At 38.3% G+C, this 24,013-nt stretch overlaps 1 protein-coding gene across 1 annotated transcript in view; it reads left to right on the forward strand.

The window, feature by feature from the left end:
• Positions 1-12,080: 12,080 nt before the first annotated feature.
• Xirp2 (xin actin binding repeat containing 2) overlaps positions 12,081-24,013 on the forward strand; it is a 152,848-nt gene continuing 140,915 nt past the window's right edge. Inside the window, exon 1 of the mRNA XM_008849918.3 lies at positions 12,081-12,132. Within this exon, the coding sequence (XP_008848140.1) occupies positions 12,096-12,132 (37 nt within the window). The 5' untranslated portion in view covers positions 12,081-12,095. The remainder of the gene's footprint in view (positions 12,133-24,013) is intronic.

Consider the following 24,013-nt stretch of genomic DNA (forward strand, 5'->3'; position numbering starts at 1 on the left):
TGGCATGCCCTTGGTGTCTCTCTGTGTAAATTATTTTTTAAGGATTCTAGTCATATAGGATTATTCATATAAAGAAACCAGTCAGCCTGGGCACTCTAATGACATCATAATAACTGAACCATCAGTTTAAAAGGCCCTACTTCCATTATGGTCATATATGAGGTACTAAGGTTTAGGAATTTGGGGGTAAGGGGCCACACTTTGGCCCACAGCAGTTACAGGTGCAATGAATGAGCTGAGGCTCACAGTATAGAGCAGGAGGCTGAGGAACTCAGGAAATGGCACCTGTAAGACTGACATGGGTGATGTTGATTTGATGATAATACGATTAAGAACAGCTATTTGAGAGTCATAAAAGTTAAAGTGCATTCTTCCTTGAAAAAATTGCCGCTTCGCTGGCTGGGGATATGGTTCAGCATTTAAGAGTGCTTACCGCTGTATCAGAGAAGGAAAATTCAGATCCCAGTTCCCATTTCAGGTAGCACAATTCAGACAGCCTACAGCTCCAGCTCTAAGGGTTTGAGCACCTTCTTCTGACCTCTGTGGGCATTCAAATACACATTTGTGCACACAAATACACACACATACACACTCTCATATTTAATAAAAAGGAAAGACAATGATAGTTTTGTATTTCTTTCAAATATTTAATCTATTTCACAAGAAAAAGGAATAATAAAAATAAGAAACTGTTGTCTTACAGTACTCCAGGAAATTAGGATCTTCTTGCTTAGAGACAATAACTTTAGAACCCTTATTTCTTACCTCATGTTCCTAGATGTTTAGGAACATTTCTGTGCTGAGTTCTATGTAGAGGAATTTTTTGTGGTACTTGTAGTAAAGTTGTAGTTACTTATGCACAGAGTTATGAGTTTTATTTTTCCATCTCTTCCCAGGGGGCAGCTTCTTTGCTCCTTTCAGTCTACAAGATGTCTCTTGACCATTTTTGTACATTTCTAGATTGCATTTTCTTGTGACTGCTTTATATTATAAAACCCACAAAATAGTTAAGCCTATTAAACAACATTTAGTGAGTTCTTTCAACATTCAGGAAAGACAGCGTTAGATTCTATATGAGCAATAAAGACAAATAATATTGACCCTTAAGGAGCTGACATTGTAAAGGATGAAACGAAATGTGTCAAAATTGGCTTGAGTACAAAGCAATGAGAAAAGGTATTGAGGAAGCTACCAATTCTAGAATAACTTAAATATTAGTGAGATTGTTTTCAGCTGAGCAATATGGAGAAAGCTTCCTCAAGGGAATGGTACTTAGACTTAATATGCAAGGGCATCTACAGAAAACAAGAGCAGGCAGAGGCATAGAAGGCTTTCTTTAGACAAACATGTGTAAATACAGATAGAGAAGCAGGCGCTTCAGAAATGATCCAAAGGACAAGGATTGTGTCTTTAAGAACATCAAACACAATGACGCAGCATGAATAGGTTGGATCCAGGGGCAGAGGCATATTCTAAATATGAAACCTCTAAGAAGTTTCAGGGCTTCATGCAACTCAGTTAATCACACTGCTAACCTTAATGTCTAAATGTCTTGTCAATGCCTGATTAAATGAGCAATGAGTCATAAGAGGTCTTTTTTGCCCTTAGAATGCTGTATGCAATAGAACATGTTAATTTTGTGACAATCACCATGATTTCTCTATCTATTCATTATATTTGCCTATTTTCCTTGCTTCTGTCTTTGGATGCCATGTGACTATAAAATGTCATCAGACTGAAAATTCAGCTCACTCTTTATTAATTGCCTGCAGTATTTAGGGAATAATGCTGTGAGAGGTAAAGGGGAATGAAGCAGCAGGCTATTAAGAGGCTTATGTTTTCCCTTCCGTTCCATTTCATGCTATTCTAACCTATTTTATTTCCTTTCCTCAACTGATAACTAAACTATACTCAGGATATAAGATTACACAATCATTAAAATACCAGTTTAGAATCACACCGCAACAGGTTAAACACTTTCTTACTATGTAGACTTGGACAACTTATTTAAATCACTTCAGCTCTCTGACCTTAAGTTTCTTCACTGTACAAAAGAGGCAACCTTTGTAGCAGCATTTAATATGATGCTTAAAAACATACATAGTGAACAGAGCATGTGGAACACAATACTATTCAAGTAGAAGTAGTCTTTACGATGTCTTAAATAGCGCTTTGTGCAAAGTATTCTGCTCTACATGCAGTTTAATTATGTCTGAGTAGACAAAAAGTGAGGATCACAGAACCTTGAGTAATGGGAAATACAGAGGAAGAGAGAGGCCCTGTTTTATTGACATTTACCAAGCCATCTGAAACTGGTGACTCACTATCATTTTTTGTCACACTAACAGTTCTATGGGTTGACTTGACTCAGCTAGGAAGTCTTCCCTGGGACCTTTTGTGATGTTTCCATCAAAGACTGGTTAATGTTATGTGAAGTCTCAGTAGAACGGAGTAGCCAAGGCATAACACCCATACTGCAGGCAGTTATTGATTCTGTTTCCTAGGGAATCCAGTGGTACTGTAAAATGGAGGAACTCCAAATAATCTTTCTGAGTGGCTTGAGCTTCTCAAAGCACCATGACAACTTCTAAGAGAGAATTTTTGACAGTGAGCATTCAGAGAGAGCTAGGAAAGAACACCTATTCATATGAGTGTGACTCTTTCTCTCCCTCCCTCCCTCTCTCTTCTTCTCCAACCCCCCTTCATCCCTCAACTCTTATTTCCCATTGCCATGGCTTCTCTATGTAGCCTGGGCTCCTTAGCCCAGTAACACAGTAACTAGCTTCCAAAAGGCAGGAAACAAAACTTGACAGTTCATTGAAAGACTAAGTCCAGACTGGCAGTGTCAGGTCTGCTTTGCTGCCGTGTTCCCTGGAAAGAGCTATCTCAAAACATTATTCACCCTCTCCCATTTAAAAAAATATTTTTATTTAATATTTTTATTTTATGCGTATGAGTGTATTGCCTGAATGTATGTGAGTGCAATGCCATGGAGGTCAGAAGAGGGCATCACATTCCCCTGGAAATGGAGTTAAGTATGGTTCATAGCTGCCATGTGGGTGCTAGGAATCGAACCTGGGTCCTCTGCAAGAGCAGGCAGTGCTCGTAACCACTGAGCCATCTCTTCAGCCCCAAACCCTCTCCCATCTTTAGGAGAAAAGGACTGTAATTTTGGATGAAAGAATGAAAAATGACATTGTACTTAGGCACATAGAATGACCTTGTAAAAGTATAGTAAAACTAGTCACAGTGAACATTAGCTGTCTGCTTTTTTGATGAAGAGCCTGAAACTCAAGGACGCTAGCCAAGGTCAGTTTATTATTAAATAGATGAACTTGCCATTGAACTCTAGTCTTCGAATCCAAAAGCCAAGATACTGTCCAAACTGATTTTCTGGGAAAACCATGCTTTGCCTCTGTTCATATAGCTCACCATGAGCAAAAGATGAGGATGGAGCTCCTCAGCCTTCTACATATCCTGTGTATGCCTGCAACTTAACTTTCTTAGCCTATATCTGGGACCCTCCTCTGAGAGCCTGCTTCATTGGCTATAAAACAAAGACAAGCATTTTTGCCTAAGGATAAAATCAATCACATGGGTTATACTCATGTGAAACACTTGAAGTCATATCTGATCTACAATGAGTATTGAATACTCGCTATTGTTACACATAGTGCTGTTCAAAGTCCTCAGAATAGAAATGTCCATCATTATGTCTTTCTCTTTTCCATCTCTCACAGTCAGTCTCTTCTCACTGGGACAGGCTGCTTCATACTGTGCAAACCAGGAGATGGTTTCCATTGTTTACCTGTGGCAGTCACAGACAGTTGTATAAGTGTAAGCTTCTCAAAGCATGCATCTAAGGAAGAAGGTGCACATCAAAATGAACTTCAGGTGCACGCTAACCAACTTGCCGGCAGATCACAGTAACACACTTTCTTTGACAAAACTGTTCTAAGCACTTTCTGGCAGAAGGAGATGGTGTCTTGAGGACAAATACCTTCCAGTTGACAAGAAGGCACTGTGTGGGTTGATGGTGGTCAGACTTTTCACTATTGTTTCTCATTTGCCGTCACCAACTTCTCGTACTTTATTTAATTCTCCCCAAATGCCTATGAAAAGTTCCTGTCTTCATTTATACTCTGCACACTCCAAGTGGTTGAATAAACTCGCACTGTTGTAGCTGAGAACTTCTGCCTAATGAGTCCTAGCTCTTCCCCGACTCCCAGCACCAGCTTCTGTGACTTGCAGGTTTCTAGCTGCCTCCTGGACATCTTCACCAGAAACTCAGGGGAAACTCAAATTCAGCATGTCAAAAGCTCAGCTCACCATCTTCACCTTAGAGATGAAACCGAGGTGTCAGTTGTTAAGATAGCTCATGTACTTACCAATATTTGCACGGTAAATCTCAGTTCTGCTATCATAAGGAAGTGTACATTGGAAATATCAGATGAATTTATTATGTTTGTGGGGGGTCCCTCTGTGCTTCCATCAATGAGGGTGTACCCCACAAACTAAGAGTATGACAGGTTCTTGATTCCTAGTGCTCTGTCACCATCACCTTGTTCCTTGCGAGAGTCCAGAAGGCAACCCAACATTAGTCACTACCTCTTGGAGTCCGTGATTAATTTGGAAAAAGAATATTCATCATGTTTTGTGTATGTGAAAGAGGTTAGAATACCTAGAAGCCACACCAGAATTCATACGCTCTTTACCTGCATCATAGCAATTCAGGCCCAGTCTTCTCATTTATTTTCTCTTCTCCTTTGCACTACCCTGGTGTGTGCTTTTCCTGTCTCTCAAATGGACGTTTTAATAAAGCTACTGTATAGGATGCTGCCATCCTATCCATTTTTACTTATTTTTAACACAGCTGGCAGAGATGACCATGTAAAGTACAAATCGAGCTTGTCAACCCTATGTAATTTGCTTTCAAAGATTCTTGTTACCTACTGGATTGAATTCAAGTGCTCCTCCTGATTCAGCTCTGTTACTGCCTTTAGGAAGCTTTCTCTGACTACATGTTCTGAAAGCTCCCCTCTGCGCATTCAGGATGCTTTCCTTGCATCATTGCATGGTTCTTTTTGGCATAATGCTTGTTCTATGTCTCTTTCCCAGCCCCTACACTAAGATCTATATGAGGACCCACCCTGCAGCCATCATTTTTTAATACGGAATGCTTAGAAAGTTTCTTGAGCTATACCAATTATGTAACATGTTAGCAATGACTTATCAAAGATAAGGGTAGAATTGAGTAATTCAAAGAGGATTCATGGAAGAGGCTTTGCTAGATTCTGAGAAAAGGACTAATTTTAAAAAGCTGGAGAAAGATATAAACCCTTCCTGGGAAACAGATCTGAAGAGGATTGATAAGAATTCAAAGACAGTAATGAGCAATAAGATTTGGTGAAACCAGATAAAATCCAGCAACAGCAGAATTCATATGAGGAGGTTCTCTTGTCTCTTACATGTTGATGTTTTTCCATATTTCTGTTTTCTTTTTTCATTATTTAATGTTTCTTTATGTTTATTTCAGTACTTTCATTTCTCTAAAGGCAGAACCCACTGAATCTGGGAGTACACAGGCGCTACCTCAGTATTTTTAAATATGGAGAAGGTAGGATTTTTTCTCCTTAACAGCCAGTGCTCATCTGTTCTTTCCCTTTTGTGTTCACTGATATGCATTTACAGGGAAAAACATAAAGCTGTAAGGTAACCCACTTTCTTTGGAAATGTCTGTATTTTTTCTTTTTCAATTGATCTTATATGTCACGCTTGGTTTCAGTTGTACACTTGATCCACCTGGAAAGAGGGAACCTCAGTTTAGGAAACTCTATCTGACTGGCTGGTGGCCATGTCTGTGAGACACTTTTTTGATTGTTGAGTGATGTGGAAAGGCCCAGCCCACTGTGGGTGGTGCCACTCCTGGTTCCAGGTTGCACAAGGAAGCATGCTGAGCACAGACCAGGGGACCAAGCCAGGAAAACTGTTTCTCTGTAGTTTCTTCTTCAGTTCCTGCCTGTAGGTTTTTGCCTTGGCTTACCTTGATGATCTGCAGTCTGTAAACCAGTTTCCTCCCCAAGCTGGCTTTGGTCAGTGTTTTAAGTACAGGAATAGAAAGCTAACTAGAACACTCCAGCTCCACCATATTTGGTAAAACAGGTGTTAGCATTTCCATTCTCACATTAAAAAAATTCATCTTCTAAGATTATAATTATACCATGTTAAAGAGATACATTTGCATAAATAACAAATAAAAATATGCTATCCTCTTTTAAGCACCCTGGTTTTCCATTCAAATTACCCTTTTTTTGATGAAATCCATGCCCACTCCCTCCCTACCAACTTCTCACATATGTCCCCATCATTTTTTTCTGATAACTTCATGTACTTTTTCTTCTTCTTTGATTGATTGGTTTATTTTTTGTGGGGCATTTGGCTACCCTAACATTCCCCCCTCTGAAGAGGTAACCCTAAAATCTTTTAAGGATTAAATAAAAGCTCCCAAATATTTTTGACATTTTTGGTCTTTGGAACAGAGTATGTTTCTTGAGGCCCAAGGACATTGTGAGTTTTAGCCAAGAAACTGGCTACTTTTCTTTGGGGGCTTTTTACCCTAACTGTCTAGCCAATTCCTACCTTCTATTCTTTTTACACCATCCTCTGAAGAGGTTACCCAGCTTGCGGATAGGGAATCCAGATGCAGATAGCTCTGACTTCTTCCATGCTGAACAGGGACGGAGGGTGAGGCAATTGGGGTACCCCTTTAGTGGGTCTATCTAAAAGACTCCCAAATCACATAACTCTTATCTCTAAGGGGAAAAGAAAGTCCTTGAATCATGAATAGGAGATGTGAAGGAGAAATAAAGGCAAGAGTAATTAACATTACAAGTTCTAGACAGGAACAAGTTACCTTTTTATGTTTAGGGTATTTATTGGCTTTTGAGATAAGGTTTCCTGTAGCTCAGGCTATCCTTGAACTCCTGATCTTCCTACTGTAACTTCCTAAATGCTGGAATTACAGGTGTGCCAGCACATCAGGCTTCAAAGCATCTTAAAACCAGAAAGATACTTTATTCATACATATTAGAAAAGTGAGTTTCCACCAGTTCCCCGGGAAGCACTTTCCATGGACAGCAGCTTCTTCTGTGTCCTCCACCTTATCTGCAAGTGTTTCCTCTGTCTTCTCATCCTAACAAAAACAGGGCATTTCCCTAAGATGCTATCATCTTAGAATCTTCCTCATATACCTGGAGGCAATTTTTTTCCCTTGACCATTCTCCACCATTCTCTGATTTAAAATTCTGTACATTTGAGGCTCATTCTAGTCAGGTACCTGCTATTACCAGCCCTCTACTTACTAATCATCACTGTGATCATTTTTTATTTTGTCTCTTTTACCAGGTATGTTGACACAGCCTTTTTCTGCCTTCTAAACTCATTTATTATCCTGGGACAGCATCACAGTCCCTGAGTCCCAGATTTCCTTGTTAATGGCTTTCTCCTCCAGTCAACCTTAGCTTTCATTCACACATTGACATCTGATGCTAATAGTACACTGATCTACTCCATGAGCACTAAAGCATAGGCAAGCATTCTGGTCATCTTTATTTCCATATTGCTTAGCCAAGTAGTCAAACTACAAGGCTAGTTTAAACCCGCCTTGAGCTCTGGTTTATTCATCCTTTTTCTGTTTTCTAACCCACCTTTCTTTTTCCTCTCTTTGAATTCCATATGCATTTCATGATATATTTTTGCAATAGCTCTTCATTCTATTGATGCTAACCTAAGTAAAGTTCTCTGTACTTGAACACTACTTCACCATAGCCACCTGTGATATGTATTATTTTCTTTGTTTTTTGTGTGGGGGGGTTGTTTGTTTGTTTTTTAATCGGTATAAAACCTTGTCCTGGATGAATTGAGTTACCCACTTCTCATTACCTGAATTACTACTATGGATAATGTTTATGCTACTTCACTCAACAGACTCGTCATATATTTAATATTCTCAACATCACATGGGCCTCCAAGGTTGCACAGTCATGCTCATCTCTGTGTGTTCATCTCTCTAATTCTGCTGTTTACAAAGACAAAACTAAACTTTCTTCAGTCTTTTCAAGAACTTCTAATTTCATCAGAATAACAGAGGAAACAGCTGACTTCACACTGCAATAGAGCTAATTTTCCACGAGTGCAAAGAATCCAAGTCTGTGATGATTTTTTTCCCTCTCCACTTATATTTCCCTCTGTGGTATATGTTTCTACTCATGATTTGAGAGGTTCATTTCTTACCCCTTTTAGGGCTTTTGCATAGTTGGATGTTCTTTCTTGCTTTCTTATGGTCAAATGTCTCCATCTCCATTCTTCAAACTTACTTCCAATATATGAAAATCTCTCAATTTAAAAGAAAACTGAAATTAAACGGAGTATCTGTCTCTCAAGTTAGTGCTACATCTCTCCCCTTTGTAGCCATGTTGCTCATCTCAGAGTTTTTTTGAAGGCCTCAGATTTTTGTCCTTGGAATAAGAGTCACTATCATTAAAGAAATCCTTCCCTTCTGATGTACCGCCTTATACAGCATTTCCCTTCTGCCATAACATTTGACATCAGCATATTTCAAGCGTGGTTCTGGATTCACTTTTCAGCATGGTCTGTATGCTATCCCTGAGCAAGTTCACCCAAATTCATTGCTTCAGTTTCCACTAAAAGTCAATTTGTGAAGTATGTGTTCAGTTTAAGCTCTTAGGGCTACATGTTCAACTATCTTTTGAACATCTTGGTATCCAATTCATGATCTAATTTCCCTCACAAACCAGCTTTCCTGTGGTATTTTGACAAAATTTAGTGGTATCCCATTTCACTTTGCTGTATATACCAGAAAGAATGAAATTCTCCCTCATCATCACCACCATCCCAAAGTTCAGTTACCTGGTTTTGTCACTTTTTAACCCAAATAACCTTCAAATTAATTGATTTATGTCCTCCATCAACTTGATCTAAGATTGCCATGATTTTCCTAGAGTACAATGATCCATCTATAGACTTAGGGTCAACATCTGAGGATTCAATGAACCACCCAACCCTTAAAACACACTTAGAAAAACAAAAATAACAATAATAATAATAAAACTACAATATTATTTATATATCATTTCCATTATAGTAGGAATTATAAGTAGGCTAGAGGTGACTTAAAGCATAGAGGAAGATGAGTATAGATTGCACTCAAATATTAAATCATTCCATATGAAGTACTTGGGCATCTGCAGAATTTACTTTCCTCTGGAAGTCCTGGAACCAATCCCCAGTGGGTGCTTTGCCTAACTTATCTTCTATGTATGTTTTGAAAAATTTTAATCTAGCCTATTATGCAGTGATAGCTTCCTTCCAAATAACTCCTCATGGGAACTTTGGCCATATATAAACACACTTAACTTGCTATGACTGAGTAGTCAGGGACAGGTCCTTCTGGCATCAAGTGAGTAAAACTAGGAACACTGCCTAACATCCTAAGCACACAGAATAGGTCCCACAAACAAAGAACTATTGGATCACAAATGCCAACAGTGCCAAGGATGAGGAAACTCTGCTGTAGAGGTAGACTGTGCTTTCTACCCCATGCATCTGAATCTGTCATGTGCATACCACACACACACACACACACACACACACACACACACACACAGAGCACTCAACAAACTTCACTTAGTTTCCACTTCGCTAAGATGAGAATATCCAAAATGCCCTCCTCAGGCTCTTTGTGACCCAGTCCCTCTCTGCTTCTGTGGGTCGTCCAGTGGCATGTTTTTTTCTCTCAGGTTCTGTCAACAACAGCTCTGTGCACTGGGCATCCTCCCATCTCATGACATTCATACATGTTTTCTCCATCTGAAAATTCTTCACCCAGTAAAATCTCACTTACTCATCAAAGGTCAGCCTTAGATCATTTTAAAAGAGAACCTTTGCATGACTTCATCGCAAGGATGATTCTTCTGTGTCAGTTTATGTGACTTTTGAAAGTTTTATGTAATTTATTATAGTTTCATTCTTGCCAGTATTGAAACTAAAAAATTAGTATCTGTTCCATTTTTTTTAACTTCACATGAAATTACATTGCAGATGGTAGGTTGGTGAACTTGAAATTCAGTACTTAGTCCCAGAAAGGCCAAGTGATTTGCTAGAAGACATACAGATATGTAGCAGCCCAAAGCAAGGTTGATTCTAAGCTCCTCCTTGTCAAGTGTTCCCTTTATTCTTTCTTAACAGGCATCTGTGCATTTATTTAAGCCTGTGGATCTTTCTCAAAGTAACTCATGTGTAGAGTTCAGTCCATAAAGCAGAAAGAAAGGGACTAAACCAGAATACTGCCTTGATAAAAGACAGCTCAATAAAACCTCAACTAAGACATTTCCTTTACCATGGCCCTGAAGAATATACTTTAGAATGACTGGGGTATGGTGGTTAAGACTTGGAAACAAGTTTCCTATACTCATATGTGAATTGTCTATGGCATCTCTTACCACCTCAGTATTTGAAACACTAGATTTGTGTGGTGTCTACATTTAGAATACCAATATTGTATGAGTCACTTTAATCAATTGCTGAAATATTTGTTTACACAATTTTACCAAATCACACGTATGTGCTTCAGCATGAAACTCATGTTATTCTTTAAAGTCACCAGTTTTAGTCCATGGATCATGCTCAGCTTCCAATCAGTTTCAGCATAATGCATCAAAACATAGTAGCAACATGTGGATATTTTATAATATATGGGACACAAATACTGAAAGCAGTTCTTTGAAAACTGCAAACTTCTTTTCCTACTTTCTCCTGTGAATCACTTATTCCAGTTAAAGATTGCAGTGATAAAGCTTAATATCACGTATTTGAGATGTATTTAAGAATGAAATGATTAAGCCCAGTTTCTATAGTGAATACATATGCAAACACATATATAGAATGTATATTGTATATATTACATATATATATATATATATATATATATATATAATAAAATTGGTGGGAAATAGTAAGAGGAAAAGTAAAACTGAAAATTTATTTACCTATGAAATGTGTTTAAGTTTTTAACTGTTTCTTGGCCCTTTGAGGCCAATGATTTTTAAAAGCAAAAACATTTATAGCATTGTTTAACTGCCTACTGTTCAGAAATATATCCTTCAGTACAAAAATCTACAACTTATGACTCATTATTAAAATATTTTCAGCCTGTTATATTACCTAATTTAAAAGTACATAATTTTGGTTTATTAAACTATTTTGTTCCTTTCCTACTTCCTATAACTTTTCATTTTAAATGATGCAGTATGATTGGCATGGTTGGTTTGATTATATTATTTGATCTACAAAATATGGAATGCTAGACTACATTTTAAATATTTTTATCTGTTTCTTTAGGAACATTTTATCTCTGCATGTTTGATTACTATGTGAAAGAAGCAATTTCATAATCTTTCTGAACTGACAAACCACACTCACTATATGGTAGCTGAATGTGTTTATAATTTGTGACTGCTGTAATTGCTAAGATTATCATTATAGGATGAGCATACATTAAAAAAACTCATTTCCTTCTGTCTTTAACATATAATTTTGATATATTGCTATTTTCTGAAAGTCTCTCATTGACATTTCTCAAGCCCAGGAAGTAGCATCTATTAACACATATTACTCTGTATTGTGACCCTTATTTCTATTTTATGAGGGGTGTAGAACACATACATAAAAGAAAAGCTAATTCAGAAGTGGAAGCAGTGGCAGAGACATAAGCTAAGCATCAGATGTGTGTTTGCAATTCTTGGCAAAGTTATCAAAAATTTCCCCAAAGCATATTGGAAAACATCATTCATGGTAGAAAACCCCTCCCTCTCTCACTCCTGCCTTCTAAACCCCTGAAAACCACATCTGTTTCCCACTGATAGGCTGTTAAAATATATCCCCTTAATGTCTTCTAACAGGAAGTGGAAACTGAGCAAAGTTTGTGTTCACCAACATTTAAGAGCCACCCTGGGAGCCAGTCAGATGATTCTGTGAAAGATTCAAACCAGAAAGGCGAAGAGACATCCTGGGACAAAATGTCACCCAAGAGTGGTCACAGCCACAGCATTGAAGGTCAGCATAATATATTGATGTGATTTCTGAGATCAAACCTTATAAAACATGAGTGCTTGATATACAAAATAATCTATGAGAGTTTCATTTAAAAATTAGTAAGAAAATTGATGACAACATATTGCTTATGAAACACAATTTAGGAGAAATGGCAGTATACTAATGCTTCTATATTTATTAAAATGTATTTTAACTAACTATAAACCAGGTAGCATGTATTTTCATTATTAGACTTTAAAACCAGGTATTTGGCCACCAACTAATATTTTCTTTTGTGAAAAACAAAAGGAATTCATATTTTCCTTTTGCTCTGTGTGTTTTAAAATAACAAAATATATGTGACTGTCTGTGGAAAAATAAAACAATAAATAAAATTGCCCTGAGCCACTTTCAGACAATTAGATCAAAAGTGCTTAATGAATTTGGAATGAAACATTACATGGCACGGTCACATTTTAGACACACCACCATAAATTTGATTAATGATTTACAAATGCTAATAAAAATCAGAAGTTCATACATTATAAATTAAAATTAAACTACTAATAATTTTCAGCAGCGATAATAACTTATTTACAAATACAGATAACATTTATCAGTCTAGATTAGGCACATTCAGGATTCTTTTTAGTCTTAGCCAAGTAATGCATATTGTAGGTTTTGTGAAAGTTATTAAAGATCACAATCAGTGCAGCTTTCAGACTGTTACCTGGACTACGTACAGCAAACTGTCACATCTCCAGCTGACATGAAGAATCTACATTAGTATATGGAATGTCCCAATTTACAATTCGGGAAAACATTGCACTCCAATTTAAAGCTTTTCTAATTAAAACTTTTTCTGTGGGCCAGAACGCAAGCATCACCCAGAATCTTATTAGAAATTCAGAATCCTTGTGCTCACACCAGTTCTGCAAGATCCTCACTTGGTTCATGTGCGTACATTAAAACTCAAGAAACTGCACTTTATGACTGGACAGCCTGATTCTCAGGGCAATTTACATATGGCTGGATCCACTCAGATTCCATTTAGCTTAAGTATGTACTTTGGAGTGGGAGGTGAGTGTGAGAATAGGACGTTTGCTAATAATAGATGGGGGCACAGATCTTTAAATGCATATAAATTGGTATGTCCATCTCTACTCATTTTCAGTTCATTTTGATATGTCCAAGTACTATCCTAATTCAATTATGTACCAGTCTTGAAGAATTACTTACACATCTATTTAGCCTGTGATTAAACTTTGTGTGCATAGTTGAATGCTAAAGAAAAAAAAAGAAAAATAAGTCAGGAGAGGCCCCCAAAGGGAAGCTTTAGGGAACAAGTCAGGTTCAGATATCACTGGCTTGTACGGCTACAGGTGGGAGGGCAAAACTAAAGCTGACAAGCTGATGGAAGTTTTGTGGTAAACAGCTCCACTCAGCACATCCGAACTGCTCACCATTGTGTTCTTTGGTTCACAAGCAAAAGCTTTCAACAATTTTTTTTTATTTCAATAACTTCAAGAAAGTATTTTGTATTATATTCATTATTTAGTATCAAGACACGACAAATTTTTAGAGTTAAATTTTCAAACACACTGAAATATCATGAACACAGAAAGAAAAGTGTAGTAAAGATAAACACAGTAGGTAATTTTATTTTCATTTTATTTTGTCTGTGCATTGCAAAAGAACTTTTACAAAAGGAAGAAACTGCTTTCACTATGAGACCATTTGAGTTCTTTCACGGTATCTATATTTACGACTCTGATGGAAACATAATAAACTATTTAATATATAGCTTATTTTACTCTGAGAAATTTTTATAAGCTTCACAAAGCCTACACTATCAGAGTGCATTAGTAATGTTATCCTATTGGAAGATTTATTTCATTCCAAGGACATAAACACATGTATCACAATAGTGTGATAGCTAAAAACTTTCAGTTTATCTGACTATATGAGTAGCTCTAATGTATTTACCTACAGTTTAAACACCTAGGTAGCTATCTCTAAGACCTTCATAGTTCAATGAATGATCACTTATTATTCATCCATAAACTTTTGTAATTATACTTATACAATATTTTATAAATATGCATACATAATTATGCTTACAATAGAACTTTAAATTTTGGATACCTAAAATCTTATATTTTGGAATTTAATAAGCAACGTAAACTGATATCTCTGTCCCCGAACTATCAATGCCTGTTGGTTGATTTCCCAACCTCTATCCTCAACTGCAGGCCCTGAGCATCACAGGAAGTCTAATGTTCCTTACTCAAATTCTATGCCTGATGATCCACCCCTAGATTCCCAGGTTATGTTTAATTTCCCCCAGCAGCTCTTCCACTTGCTCCCCTTGGCTCACTTACAGACTGGCTGGTCATGGCATGATGCTTCTGTGTGCATGTTGCCTCATTCCACTCACATTTCCTTTGAGACAGACTTTATAGGCTCGGTTCCCCAATGATTCTTAGGAGACTTGACTTACATAAATTAAAACATCAAACACATAAAATTCATAAGTTCATGAATTTAGGTGATGATATAGATATGGGAGAAAAACAATTAGAATAAACAATTTGGCTAACTCTATAAATGCCCCGGCCCACAGGGTCTGCAACGGGGTACCTGGATTGGGGGGTGGGGATGAAAATGAGGCAAGGACTAGAGAAATGGAGAGAAGACAGGATTCTGATCAAGTCTTGTTTATTGAAGCACAAGCAAGAGTTTTTATAGAGAATAAGAACAAAGGAACACAAACTGTAAACCATTACATCAGTCAGAGCACAAGCACTCTGATGCACATTAAGGGAGGAATCTCTGATTATAGAAGAAGAGAACCGTATGCAAGAAAGGAGAGCAAGGCCGTGGGCCAAGGCTATCTAGCAAGGCTATCTGGCCCCAGCTTCAAACCAAGGTTTTGGGCCAAGGCTGTGAGCCCCAGCTGCAAGCCAGCGGCTGCCTACCAGAGTTTCCAGGCCAAGGCTGCGGGCAGAATGGAAAGCTGCCAGCTCAGGCCTGTCAGCAGTATTGAGAGGTAGCTGAGACTCAGTTGAACCTCAGGCTTCCAGGCTCCCAACATATAAATGAATTTTTGAATTTTAAATATTTGAAATCTGAAGTGCTTCAAATTTCAAAACTGTATTTAATGGAAAAATATGCATTTATTACCCACGTCTCCCTTTAAATAATGACATAGTACCTATATTGGGAATGGTACTAAGATTTTTTTAAAATGTTGATTGGCGATTTCATCTATTTATATAATGAATTTTGGTCACTTGCATCGGGTTCCTCTCTTAGCTGAAGCCCTTCTTCCAATAAGTCCCCCTCCTACTTTAATGTTTGCTTTTTGGTGTGACCCACTGAGTTTAATTACTGTTAATTACTGAAAGTTGAGTGGGCAGTTATTTACTGGAGCATGAGCAATTTATCCATGGCTACATTGTTGAAGAAAATGCCCCACTTCCCCCAACAATATTAACTGCCCCTACCGCGGGGCTTCATGGGCCTTTTCTCCCTTCCTTTGAGTGCCACTGTTGCACGTTCCTTGGACAGCTGTGAACAAACACATGCTCATCCCAGATACCAATAACAAACCAAAGAAACGATTCCACCCAAGTGTACCTTGGTGAATCAATGGGGTTACTGGGGTTCCTTACAGTAGTCCGGGTGACTCAAAGCAGCTGCATCACTAACATTCCCTCTCAGCCGACCATACAAAAAGTCTCAGAAGAAGCATCCCTGGAGCTCCCCATCCAGTTTGGAGGTAGCCCGCAGTCTACTTTCTCCCAGCAGTTATTCACTGCTTACATAACCGTAGAGTGTGGGTCCACGAGTCTTCTAAGTTCAGAGAGCTTCCTGAACCTGGTGAGTTTCATTAGCGTCCTGAGTCTTAACAACTTCCTTCACCCCTCTAGAAGGACGTGTTTTAATTTAGAATACACAGCAGCCACCATGATACTGTAAATGGAGCATTCCACACCTGACTTCATGTGATAGGCTCTGCTCAAAATACGAATAAAAGTATTCTATAAAAATAATTTCAGGTGGCTGGAGAGATGGCTTCAAAATACGAATGAATGAAAGCATTGTATAAAAATACTTTCAGGGGGCTGGAGAGATGGTTTAGTGGTTAAAAGCACAGACTGCACTTACAGAGAGTCTGGGTTAGATTCCCAGCACCCACATGGTGGCTAACAACCATCTGTAAATCCAGTTCCAGGGGATCCTATGCCTTTTGACCTCCATAGGCATGGCACTACACAGGTGTACTTACACAGATGCAGGCAATACACTAACACACATAAAATAAAAGTAATAAAAATATTTTGCAATACTTTCAGGCTGAGTATATGGCTTGTATATGAAACACAAACGGATTTTGTGCTTAAGCTTTGGCCCTCTATCAAGGATTTCTCATTATATACATGGAAATATTCCAAAACCTGAGGAAACTTTTTCCAAATCCAGAAAATCACAAGTATTTCAGTTAAGGGATACTCAACCTGTTTTGTAATAATATAAAAATCATTGTACAACGTTCATTAGATACTTTTTTTTTGAACCAGGATCTTTCTGTAGCCCCAGCTGACCTGGAACTCACTATGTAGACCAGGCTGACCTCCATCTTACCGAGTTTTGCCTCCTCCTGCCTGCCCTGACTGCCCTGCCTCCCCCTCCCAGGCCCTGCCTCCCCCTGCTTCCCCCTGCCTGCCCTGCTTGCCCTGCCCCTTCTGCCTGCCCTGCTTGTTCTGCCCCCCCACACCTGCCCTGCCTGTCCTGCCTCCCCATGCCTCCCCATGCCTGCCCTGCTTGCCCTGCCCTGCCTCCCCAGCGCCGGATTAACGGCATAGGCCACTGTATCAAGGACTCTTCAGATACTTTGAAAACAGTAAGTTGAAAAGTAAGCAGTAGAAAGAAGTCTTCAGTACTAACATTTGATCTGCAAGTAGGAAGGGTTAGAGAATAAAACAAATCTGTATTTTATTGGTAAAAGGGAAGTGCAGGTACCATGCTACTTGTAAGGCTGAGGAAGGAGGATCTCTTGAGCCCAGAAGCTCTAGACAACGCAGAAAAATGTAAAGCCACCGCCTGTAGGGAAAACAACCTAGTTTTCATACAAAAATGTCTGGATCAAATAATGCGCAGAATAGCATGGGTGGTTAATTCTTCATCAAGATTATATTACTTGCAATGTTTTTATATGACAGTGCCTGCTCTTAGATTTTATTCTTTAAAACATAATTTTAATTTTAGTATTCTAAGTCACAACATGTAAAGGGCTGACAGATGTAATGTATCTTAAAAGTCATTCATTCAAGGCCTTTTAAAAAAGCTTTGAAAACTACCTGCTGTATTTCTTTTTCTTTGCTCTGCTCTAGAAAAGCTAAATCCATTCTTTATTTATGTAATGACCATCTCTGAATTATTTTGCAAAACAAACTGAACATTTTTTCTAGTCAATTTTCTTCTACCATTTGAGTAGTAGAGCCCTTCTAGGTATTAATATTTCCAAGATATTGGCATGTGCATAACATATATATGGGATTTTTTGAATATCTTGTTTTTCATTTAAAATCAGGTATTTAGTATAATGCTGTCTCATAAGAATTTACTCAAAACTGACAGAGAAACCTGTTTTTGTCCTTTAAGTCCCCACAAGTCAAGTGTCTGTGATGCAACAGAGAAGCAGCCCACACTCAGACCATTTCACTCCATTAAATTTTATAATGCGCATATGTTGGGCATCACTATGTTAGAGGATGGCATATTTCCAAAGAACTCATTGTTCACTCTTCTCATAGGAAATGACTTAGATGCTGATTATTCATTTCATTCCTTTACCTGGAAATTTACATTTACTAAATTGTATGTAGCTAGGTGGAAAGAGAGTTCAAGTCAGCAAAGTAAGTATAAACAACCCACATATTAAAATGTTGCCTTCAAGGAGGAGTGACAGTCTCTTCTCTAAACTATTTTCTAATAATAAAATTAAGACAAGAAAACTTTGTGTTCCATTTGAAATATGCTGGAGACCAATGATTTTATCATAGAAATGACTGTCTACTGTCAGGATTTTGTTTCTGCACAACTTCAGTTATACAGCTTAATTGTCTTGAGTCTGTGAATTCCCTTGGATCAGGAAGGAGACCATTTCCTAAATGCTGAAGGTCAACAAAATTAAATGAAATCGAGTAAAAGGATACTTGAAATTTAATAGCAGCATCCATTTAATAAAAAGGCTTCATTTGGAAGCATATAAATAAGTCAGACATCTAGTCACAAAGCAGCTTCCGTGAAGATCGTTGGCCCCATGTGCTCTGCTCTGCCTGAGTTGTGTCTCTCAGAACGAAACCCAGAAAACAAGCTTTGAGAACCTGTCTCTGAACAAATCATAGTTGACATGAGGCTCCCAGCTTAAGAATGTTTTCCTTCTTGCAGATTCTAGGCAATTTCCTGGTTTTGCACTTTTATTCACATCAGAGACATGTAAGAAAATATTGTCAGTTTTTTGCCATTTAAAATAATCTACTAGGGGCTGGAGAAATAGCTCAGCAGTTAAGAGCACTCACTGCTCTTAGAGAGGGCCAGGGTTTGATTCCCAGCACCCACATGTTAGCTAACAACTGTCTGTAACTCCAGTTGCAGGGCAATCTGGTACCTTCTTCTGGCTTCTGTGGGCATTGCACAACATGGGTGCACTTACACACATGCAGGCAATATACTCATACACATACACATAAAATTAAGAAAATATTTAAAATAATCTACTAGTGAAGCATTTTGCAAAGTACGGATTGTTTTTCATGTCAGTAGTCATTTTTGTTTGGAGGGCACTTTTCTTTTTTCTTTCTTGTCCTCCTTTGGTGGTAGTGAGGACAGAACCCAGGGCTTCATGTATGCCAAGCAAGCACTCTTCCAACTGAGCTGTATCCCCAGCGGATTTCATCTTAAATTTGAGTTCACCTGCAGCTTTTCACTCACTCCCATATGTTCTTTTAGTCACCACTATAGATAGCCTGTGAGTGAAAACAAATTCCAGAATGAAATCATGGGCCCAGTAAGAAGAGGCAGCTGGGAGTTGACTATTCTGAGGAATAGGTAATGTAAGGTCTATTCATGAAGCTGTTCACATGGGAACTATGAGTCAGTACCTTGGAATGTTGGAAGTTGTCCATTGATTAATAAACAAAACCCGGGAACACATTTTGAGCTTGAGCAGGGTCATATTTAATTTTAAGATATGATGCCATCAGAGAATGGGAACACCAAATATAAATACCCATTTTAAAAATCATTCATCTTACATCCTTTAAGTTGGAAAGAGCTAGTATTATTTTCAATATTCTGATTCTGATATAAAAGATGTGCATCTATTCATATGGAATATCTTGAAGAGATGCTTTCATCTCCCGTTCATTCATTCATTCACCCAATGGATATTTTTTGAGTTCCTATATGTGCCAAGTACTGTTCTAGTTTCCTGGGGACATTGAGGGCTGACACAGAGATTAAAAATAAAAACTTCCCCCTTATGCAACTTATGCTTTAACAGTGAATCCCACACAGAGGATAATAGCAACAAGAAAGAAGGAAATTATTTAGCAAACTAAATAAACACTAAAGAATCTATAGACCAGGAGCATGGGGGTGGGGCAGGTGGAGTTTTATAATTTAAATTAGAATATGAGAATCAGCCACAGTGGAAAGTGACATTTAGTCAGACAAAGTATTGTTTTCCTCATTTAAAAAATAAATATGAAGTCATTTTTTTCTTTTTCAAAATTCTTATTTTTCTCAATGTACATTTTATTGAATTTTTATTGCATTTTATACACTATATCTTAATTATATTTAGACCCCCTTCCCCATCCACACTCCCCATAGCACCACCCCACTGGATTTTATGCATTCTGTCATGTTTGTTAAGGCCTATCGCTGGTGGGCACATCTGTTGTGGTGTGTGGAGTATATGGAGTGTGTCATATTTTTAAAGACAAATAAATCCAATGACATTTGAAGGAAAATCTACATGATCCATTCCCCACAACTGGGGTGAGAATATTATTGGGCTCTATGAGGAAGAATCTCTGAGCGATCCATTCCCCAAGACTAGAATGAGTTTATTGGTTGTACGCAGTCACTTGACGTTAGAGCAAACACACAGCAGTAAGGTTCTTGTACTGACAACTATCCCCAACACGAAGTGTGTGAAACAGTTTCTTCCTTACTTTTCCACTCTGATTCCTGACATATGATGTATAATTCTACCCTGGCCTATGGAGAACCAAATTAGACAGGACAGAAGAAAGCAAGAGGCTCAGGCAGAATCACAGGGCTGACACATAGGAACCAAACCCGGACAGTTATTCTAGGGAAGCTTACGTGGGGATTAAGTTGCCTAATAGTTCTGAAATTGGAATGTTAGTGCAAAGGTGAAACATGCACTCTCTGCATCTTAAGCTGAGTTCATGACTCCATGTGATTATCTACATTAGCGTGGTTCATAAAACTATGAGTGATCCAAAATAATACAGCAGTGCAGGTCTGCCAGTATGGGAGGTCTACAGAGAGAAGTTTAAAGAGAGGTATTAATGGTGCAGTCCTAGCAAGACTGAGTTTACGAATCAAAAACGTCTAGTCACTAAGGATTAGATATGGCTCAGAAAATGTTTTGCTATAAAATAAAGGGCTTTAAAGGAATAAAATGAAGCAAATTAACAGACGGAAGATGGGAGGAATGAAGAAAAAGATAAAGCAACAAAAATGCAAGTGAGATAAGCAATAGAAAAGAGAGCAAAACTTTCTGCACTACATTTGAAAAATAGCTAGAGTCCCGTTACTAAATAATTGGATTGTGTGGTGATACTCATCTGTAATCCCCAAAATTGGGAGGCAGAAGCAATAGGAATTTAAGGTCATCCTCAGCTACATAGCAAGTTTGAGGCTAACCTGGGCTACATAACAAAAGAAAGAGAAGAGAAAAGCAGAAAGGAAAGAGACAAAGAGAAACTGTGCTGTTGTTAGAGACAAACACAAAGTGAGAGCGTTAGCAGCACTCATTTAGCAAGCATGGCGGGAGAATGTGCACTTACCCGTTGGCTTGGCGCTGGAGTGGTAAGCATATGAAGACAAAGACTGTGTTTATGAGAAGTTTGTCACTTGAGGAAGGTGGCAGGCACACAAAAAACAAATAGCAAGCTATATACGCCACAGCAGAAGGACACACAGAAGCACTTCTATCCCTGAACTGAGAGATCCTTCATAGGAATACTGATGGGGCGGGGCGGGGGGCGGGGAGCAGGGGTAGAGTTAAAAAATATATAAGTAAAATATATAAGTAAAAGCTGTTGGAGAAGATAAGGCAGAGATGTGTGAGGTGGAGGAATAAGAGAAAATGGGAATTTCAGATAGAACCAACTAAATGATGGAGGGAATAAGATCCTTTCCATATGTTTGGCTTAGTAGCCCCTTTCAGTAAATATCAGTGTACCCTAATGACCTGGGGTCAGTGTGGGTGCTGGAGTCTAAGCTGGGGGTAAAAAAAATTAAGGCTGAAGTTAATTGCACCCTGCCACCACAAGAAGAAGACTGGACTGAATGAAATTAGAAGGCTAATTTTGTGTTTCCAAGTTGAGTGGAATATTCATTGATACAATTGAATAACTTCTAGGAACTGGAGTCAAATAGGTGTCCTATTCAGGGATAAGCACTCTACGCCTTCTTGTTCTCTGTACGTTCTCTACTTGTGCATTTCTGTGTTAATCACTGTGTTGCATAAGGAAATTTCTCTGGTGAGAGTTGAGAGATGCATTCATCCTATGTGTAGAGGTTGCATTGAGGAAGTGTCACTTAGGGATAAGCATCTCACAGACACATCCTCTGCATTTGTTAAGTTGTGGAACTCTTTAATAGTCACCATCTGTTGCACAAAAAAAGCTTGTTTGATGATTGGCAAGAGGTAAATATGAGGGTGCATATTTAGAATACAGTAAGAAATTAGGTTGGCCTGGGAATGTGGCAAAAGTGGCGTTTTAACTAGGATCTGTGACTTTTCCACCCATATGTAGTTGGCTACATTTACAGTACCACATATATGTTCCCTCTCATTGAGTTAGAGGGGGATAGACAGTCTCTTACAGGGCAGGACACTTGGCAGGTTAACTAGGTTCCAGTGGATGAGCCCACACTGAAAGACATTTGGGGACATAAATCAGATTCTATGTGATACATATATATATATATATATATATATATATTCTATGGGATATATATATATATATATCCTTAAATTGGGTGGGGGGTAGTAAGGTGAGGTGCATATAGAGGAGGAGATCTAAATACCATCAAATTATATTCCATGAAAATCACAAAAATTCAATAAAATATTTAAAAATTGGGGTGGAATATTTTACCTATTTCCCAGTATGGGAAAAAGAAAGCTGTTACTCTAGAGACAACCTTAAATGACCTAGACAGTTCATATACACAGGCTGGAAAAATGCTGCTACATATGCTATGCTAGCTAATTAGCAATGCTGCTTTATAAATTTAATTGTAAAATTATTTAACAGTTTTTAACGTATTTTCCAGTTGAGCCAAATTAAACATGTTTTTATCAATCTTGTGAGAGTTTCCTACAGTCCACTTTGTTCATTTAAAACCCCTTCTCCCATTCTTCTCAGATAGCTTCCATCCCCCTGCCCCCCACCTTGCTCTTCATCCTCTCTCAAAATCCAAGCATGGGAGAGGAGGCAGGGGCTAAGGAACTATTGTCAACTGATATCTTATGGGGGAGGGAGAGTCCGTTTACATCAAGTGCGATGTTTGATAGGTTGACCATCTTCCAGGGGTTGAACCTAGCCACATGAGTATTTGGGAAGCAAAATCTGGACTCCATGCAATTTTATGAGCATTTAATACTAGAAATATGTTATCCAAAATAGAAATTAATTATAAATATTTTAGTTTTGACCAAATTTCAAGTCTCTGCTTAATACAGTTTCATGTGTTTTCAAAATACATAGTATTAATAATTACTACTAATTATTATTATTAGTAGTAATAACAATAATGAAAACACAAACAGGGAATGAACCTTCTTTGTTAAGTTACATTGACCCACAGTTATGTGTTTCTATATTTGATTATTCTTCTATGTCTATAAATATGTGAGTAGGGCTAAAGTAATATCCTAAGAATAAATCCTGCAAGTCATAGCTATGAGTCTTCATTTAGACCCTCCAAGCTGATGAAACAGTATGAGGACTCAGCTAGGAGGATATGTGAAGTCCTAGGCAGATGGTCTCAGAAATTCTAGAAAGAGATCACATATGTCTTTAATGCTTACTATGAAAAGCCACGTCCTTATTCTTAAGATCATCTTTTACAAAGCATAAAAATCTTTCCAAACACACTAGGAACTTAATACACTTAGCAATTTATTTGGCCTAATATTTCAGTTCTTAGCATGCTAGATAGTTTCAGATTTATTGCAGGATATGTAATCTTTCTTCAGAACTTGACAGGACCATTGACTTCATAGTCATTGGGGAAGAATTTGACACACCACCTTCAAACTCATTTAATATCATCACTTCAAAAATACTATGAATCACTCACCTATCTCTGCTTCCCTGGGCCTAAAAGACCCAACAGAGGTCTCTCTCCGGGGTAGGTCCATTGCACCCTCCATGCCTTGGCTCCCCCAGCATCATTCACCCTCCCATCTCCCCTGACGGTCTCTCCTAGTTTGGGTCCTGTCCCATTCCTTGTCTTGGGGCCCCAGACACCTGGGGAACCACTACTGCTTCCTGATCCTTTTCATCCACACCAACTCAGTGCCTTCTCGGGGCCCCAGGAGCACTGTTTCTGGGCCTGGGCCTAC

The sequence above is a fragment of the Nannospalax galili genome, unplaced genomic scaffold, assembly GCF_000622305.1.
Source record: "Nannospalax galili isolate Female #2095 unplaced genomic scaffold, S.galili_v1.0 scaffold165, whole genome shotgun sequence".
NCBI classification, from domain to species: Eukaryota; Metazoa; Chordata; class Mammalia; order Rodentia; family Spalacidae; genus Nannospalax; species Nannospalax galili.